The sequence below is a fragment of the Corylus avellana genome, chromosome ca3 (genome assembly GCF_901000735.1).
Source record: "Corylus avellana chromosome ca3, CavTom2PMs-1.0".
Classification (NCBI taxonomy): domain Eukaryota; kingdom Viridiplantae; phylum Streptophyta; class Magnoliopsida; order Fagales; family Betulaceae; genus Corylus; species Corylus avellana.
The window spans coordinates 29135080-29140780 of NC_081543.1; the positions used below are offsets into that span (position 1 = coordinate 29135080).

The 5701-nt window shown below is 37.8% G+C and overlaps 1 protein-coding gene across 2 annotated transcripts in view; it reads right to left on the reverse strand.

The window, feature by feature from the left end:
- LOC132173607 (nudix hydrolase 14, chloroplastic) overlaps positions 1 to 2725 on the reverse strand; it is a 31546-nt gene extending 28821 nt beyond the window's left edge. Inside the window, exons 1-6 of one of the 2 annotated variants that reach the window (XM_059585140.1) lie at positions 2344 to 2725; positions 1310 to 1415; positions 987 to 1064; positions 640 to 732; positions 378 to 470; positions 82 to 180 (exon numbers count right to left, since the gene is read on the reverse strand). In XM_059585140.1, coding sequence (XP_059441123.1) covers positions 82 to 180; positions 378 to 470; positions 640 to 732; positions 987 to 1064; positions 1310 to 1415; positions 2344 to 2564 — 690 coding nt within the window. In that variant the 5' untranslated portion in view covers positions 2565 to 2725. The remainder of the gene's footprint in view (positions 1 to 81; positions 181 to 377; positions 471 to 639; positions 733 to 986; positions 1065 to 1309; positions 1416 to 2343) is intronic. The other variant, XM_059585142.1, reaches the window with a different exon arrangement.
- Positions 2726 to 5701: the final 2976 nt, after the last annotated feature.

Below are 5701 nucleotides of genomic sequence, written 5' to 3' on the forward strand. Positions count from 1 at the left end.
AAATCTTGAAATCCTTGTTTCTATGTGCACTAATTTCTCAAACCCAAACTTGCATCAGAACAATGAACATCACCAGCTTACCGGAGAAGGAAAGACTCTGCATCCAGTGGATGGATCCAGGAAGGCTGTGAGATCAACCATGTCTTCTAGATTTATGTGTATACCAGTCTCCTCCTCAACCTGTCATAATCAGAAGATTAAAATCATACATTTAAAACTTTGCAAAACTAGTAGATGTGTGACAATATAGATCACTTGATATGCTAGAGATTACATGCACAGGAAAAAAAAAGGATAAGATAGATGCACAGACACACATGCACATTATAATACATGTATTCTGAGCAAGAGAGAGAGAGAGAGAGAGAGAGAGAGACCTCTTGAGCTGCAGTGCCAACAAAATCACCCTTGTCATCATCCAACATTCCAGCAGGCAATTCCAAAATAAGCCTCCCAATAGGGACCCTAACCTTATACATGTAAGAACTTCCAATAAGGTCTGGGTTGAGTAGCACTGTAGTGCTCATCTCAGATCAATTTCTAATATATATAATAATATTTATGTTTTCAATAAATTTTAGGTAAGGCTTCATAAAGAATAGTGTACAACAGGAAAAAAAATAAAAATAAAAAAATAACCTGTTCAGTAAGAACAGCATAAGTCTCACCATCTGACTCCAAGAGGATCAGTATGGCTACAGCCGGTCCTCGTGCAAATACAATACCTGGAACCTAAGTGCATTTTTATTTCAAAACAGAAAGAGAGGATGAAGCATTAGATGCACAGTATGAAAATTGCTACAACAGATGAGATATATATTTCCCAAGGCACGGCATATGAGCATCACTGAGGCTATTCTGTTAGACACTAGGTAGTGATAAAACAAGGGGCACAAAAAACTCGAAATGAACATAGATGAATATAACTTAAATAATTGAACCCAATTAATTTAGATTCAGAACAGTACATGGAGATGATTAAATACCTTTTTTCCAGTTTCCTTATCAAAAATGTCTGCTTTGAACTTGAGAAACCCGATGCGCTCTCCAAACATATCTACTCCCTGGTACCAACAAAAAAATATTAGAAAATACATTATACAGTCTCCAATATGACTGTTATAACAATAAGAAAAAAATAATGATGGAAGTCGCAATCTCAGCGACTTATCTAATGCATCAAAAGATAATAACGAATCTCTAGTGATGATTCAGTAGAAATTAATACTGGAATGTTACAAATTAGGATTCACATATACATACATTCCTACATACCCATATGTGTATGAATCTATATGAGGATTGCTACCTGGATAAGTACACGTTTCAGAGACATGGCATTGTCAGCTAAAATTCCAGTTTCACTCTGCAAGTTCCTTAACCACTGCTTGAACAAGGAGGAATTAATAGCAGTCCTGCAAAACCAGGTACCATCAAAGTAAGACCAAAAGGCCAACCATGAAGTAAGGTTCTGTTTGTTGGTACTAATGTGCAAAGTGATTTTGTGTCCCAAAAAGCAATTTTGGAAAAATTGTCAAATTGGCACTTCCTCAAAAACTATTTTTGTCATCCAAAGTATTTGAATATCAATTAAATTAAATGATTAAATTCATTTTTTCATGTTAATTTAAACTTTTTGGATAATTGATGGTTTAAAATAATATCAAAGCAGAAAATGTCCCATTTAAGCTAAATATTTCAGTTAAATATTTCATGTGTCAGCATCTTAAAATGGAAAATCTACACCCCCACACAAGCACAAAATTTTTCTCGTTTGGGATAAACCAGTCATTTAGCACAAATCACTTCAGCTAATAGGTACCAAAGACTCACTAAATCAGACAAATGAGCTAAATTCCAAGTTCATCCTTCGAAAGTTATCAGTATTCTCTCCCAACAACAGCCAGTCCAAAGAAAAGCACTACACAAACCATTTTCACGGAAAATGGTTCCACTAACATTTTCCCAGAAAGTATATTTTTCTTTTTGGAAACTTAATAATAAAACAAAGCTTCAAGACACAGCTTATCATATTTAATGCAGCTAGTTTCCCCTAAAAGTCGTTCAAAACCGAAACAAGAATTAAGTTTTATGTTGGAAAGGCATCATGAACGTGAATGGTTAGTATAACACAATTGGGTCGAAGCCCATTATCTTAACCTTTCTTTTCAGTTGAGTTGAGGGTGTTCCAATACTAACACATCATTGCCGAAAAGATTCTAGTTAATCTTCCCAACAGAAACAAACAGAGCCTTATCAAATTTTCCATAGTGTTATAAGAAAATATTATTCGATCTGCAATTAGTAATTATGGAACAAAAAGAAAAAAGTAGTGTAACTCGCCTGAACTCGGACACGGAGATGCCAGGCGCGGCGACGATCTGGACGGGTTCAGCGAGTTGAATCGGGAGGGTGGTAGAGTGAGTCAGTGGGGACGACTCGGCGGACATTTGGCAAGAGAAGGGTCTCCACCGGTGAGTGTGAAGCAGAGTGAGGGTAGAGGAAAAAGAAAGTCTTTTGGAGAGTGTGTGCAAAGGCGTCGAAGCTTGAAGAACATGCGTCATTTTGTGAGAGTAGGGCGCGCTTTGCTTGCACGTGGATTGCTGTGTTTTGTTGGACCTGTTGGGGGATGCTTGGACATTGGAGGAAGGGGAGACTGCGGAGATAATCTATTGGGAGGAAAGGCTCGCCCCATTTTATTGGTACAAAGAGAAATGCGATACAAATTCTGGGGCCGAACGGTTTGTGGAATGAGAATTCCAAAATGCTATACAAATTATTGGGAATAAAAGAACTTGGAATAAAATAATTATTTCAATTTTTTAGTTTACTAGCAACGCATTTCATAATTAGAATTGAACCAATTACCAAAAAGTCGATATGATTTCTAATCTTTCCAAAACTCAAATTAAAAAAAATTAAAAAAAAAAAAAAATGGTTGAAGGTGTGGCACCACTCCTAGAGCCTAGAGGGCCTTACCGGTCTACCACGAGGCCCGTTGGGATGGTGCGGTCACTCCTAGGGCCTTCTGTGGGTGGTTGGCCATCTACAAAAAAAAAAATAGTTTTTTTGAAAAACCTTATCCATTCCCTCGTTAATAGTTATTCATCTCATTTTGTAGAGAATAGATATTCCTCTGTATAAGGGATTAATTATTTTCAAGAGAATAACTATTTCTAGGAATAGGACCCTTCCAAACAAAAATAATAATTCAATTCCAAGGATCTATTCCGCAAACTAAATAGAATCTTATTCTCACACTTTCAAATGTAAACTGCTAACATATCAGTAAAAATTGGGAAAACTTCATTAAGGCCCCCTGAACTTCCGGCTGATTTTGCAGACCCCCCTGAACTTCAAAAACTCTCATTTTGGACCCTTAAACTTCCATTTTCTCTCACTTTAGGCCCATCTTTTAGTTTTCAATATTAAATACCCATTATACCCCTACCCAGCCCACTTGAAATTCCGAAAATGCCCAAAACTACAGCACCCACCCCCCGCCCAAAATGGCACCGTTTTGGGCATTAATTTTTTTTTTTTTTAAAAAAGTTAAAGAAGAAAAAAAAAAAAAAGGGAAAAAGATATGAAACTGGCTTCAATAAATTATGTATCGATCCAATTCCATTTTACCAATGGAAGCACCTGATTGTTAATATTCTTTTATAATGCCATTTGCTTTTTTTGAAAAAAAAACAAAAACAAAATTAATGCCCAAAACGACGTCGTTTTGGGCTGGGTGAGTTGTAATTTTTAGGAATCCAAAACGGTGTAGTTTTAACGAGGGGTATAATGGGTATAAAAAAGTCAAACCGTTAAATTTAACGTTTAAAACTGACGGAGGGGTCCAAAGTGAGAGAAAATGGAAGTTTAAGGGTCCAAAATGAGAGTTTTTGAAGTTCAGAGGGGGTTTGCAAAATCGGCCGAAAGTTCATGGGGCCTTAGTGAAGTTTTCCCGTAAAAATTAAAATAGTACACATCCATGTGGAGCACTATGAACTTTGTTGGAAGGGGAGATCCCATGATTTTAGCTACGAACAAGTGGTTGGCGTTCTGTTGGATCCCATCCATGGCAGAAGGGTGTTTGTCATTCATCTTTCGAGACGTTTCCTCCAACTGAGTCTGAAAGTCATTTAAACGAGCGTTGAATCAGCTGCTTACCTAGCTAGTTGAAGCCGACTTGCTTTCCGTTCGACTCCCTTCCCATGGGGATTGAGTGGCTTACCCCTTCCGAGTCTCTTTCATTCCTCTCCTTGTCCTCTGTCTCATTCTCTTCCGATAAAGGTAAGCTTGAGATTTTCTCACTTTGATGAGAGGGCTCCGGTTTCATCCGCTGGAGATGATTCTTATTAAGCTGGTTCTACTGCAACATTTGGTCCATATTCTGGGTCATTTGCTGGAGGTGGATGTCCATAGTGGAAATGCATTGTTCCTAGAGGATTGGCCCTCCTTGAGGGTACCCTCCTAAGAGCATTCCCAGCAGCTTCCTCGTCATTTTCCCTATATTTAAGGATCCAAACTACTTTTTGCTTCCTTATGTCAAAATACACCCCAATAGCTTCCCTTAATCATTCCCTATATCATTAAAATATTTGTTTTTTTAATTATATTATATATATAAGAGGAGAGAGGAGAGAGAATTGTAAGAGGAGAGAGGAGAGAGGAGAGCGTAAAGAAGAGAGAGAAATGTTTTTTTTGAATTTAATAATCATAAGGATCGCAATAGTGGAACCCTATACTTTGGGTTCTACTGTAGCAATCCTCATGGTTGAGGCTCATTTAGGGAATCTGCTGTAGGACATTTTTTGTGATTTTTTGGCCATATTCCCTACACATAGGGAACAGACTCCCTTATAGGGAGTCTGCTGGGAATGCTCTAACACTCCTCGACCTGGTGGTTCTCATAGATGGCGCCAACTAATGGTGCTAAAATCTATACGATCAATTCCACATCGAGGAGAACCTGAAATTACTAAAACAAAAGGGCTTAGAGGCCTTATCGGGTGAACCAATGCGAAATATCTCTGATGACTAAGTTGAAAGCTTGGTAAAAGTCCTTCCCTCTAGAAAGTCTGATGGAATAAATTTTTGTTTGAATCAACGAATAAGTGGAAAGCTTACCTCTTTTTGATCATTTATCTCTTTAGTCGAAGTCCATATCTTCCTTTTATAACCCTATCATGTGTTGGCCTCTGACTAGGTTGCGTGAGGTGTGTCCATGAATCACGATCACTTGCTTGGCAACGTGGCAAACAGTACATTATTTTTGCCATGTCAGCATTTTCTGACCTGCTAAAAATAACACGTCAAAAAATTTTGACGTGCCAAATTGGCGCATCCGAAATTTCTGATGTGTCAGTTTGGTGCGTCAGAAAATTCTGACGCACCACACTGGTGCGTCAGAAATGTCTGACGTGCTAAAAAATAGTGCATCAGAGAAGAAAGAAAAAAAAAAAAAAAGAGACCTTCCTTTTTTTTGAAATTTTTCCCTCTTCTTATTTTCCCTCAACTTTTTTCCTCGTTTTATTCTTCCCTCCTCATTTATTTTCCCTACACACACTCTCTCTCTCCTCTCTCCACGGCAGATCAAAGAAACAAAAGAAGGAGAAGCTAGAAAAAGAAAAGGAGAAGAGAAGAAGAAAAAGAAAGGAAGAAGAGAAAAATTCTGACGTGGTAGGCCACCACATCAGAAAAACTCAAA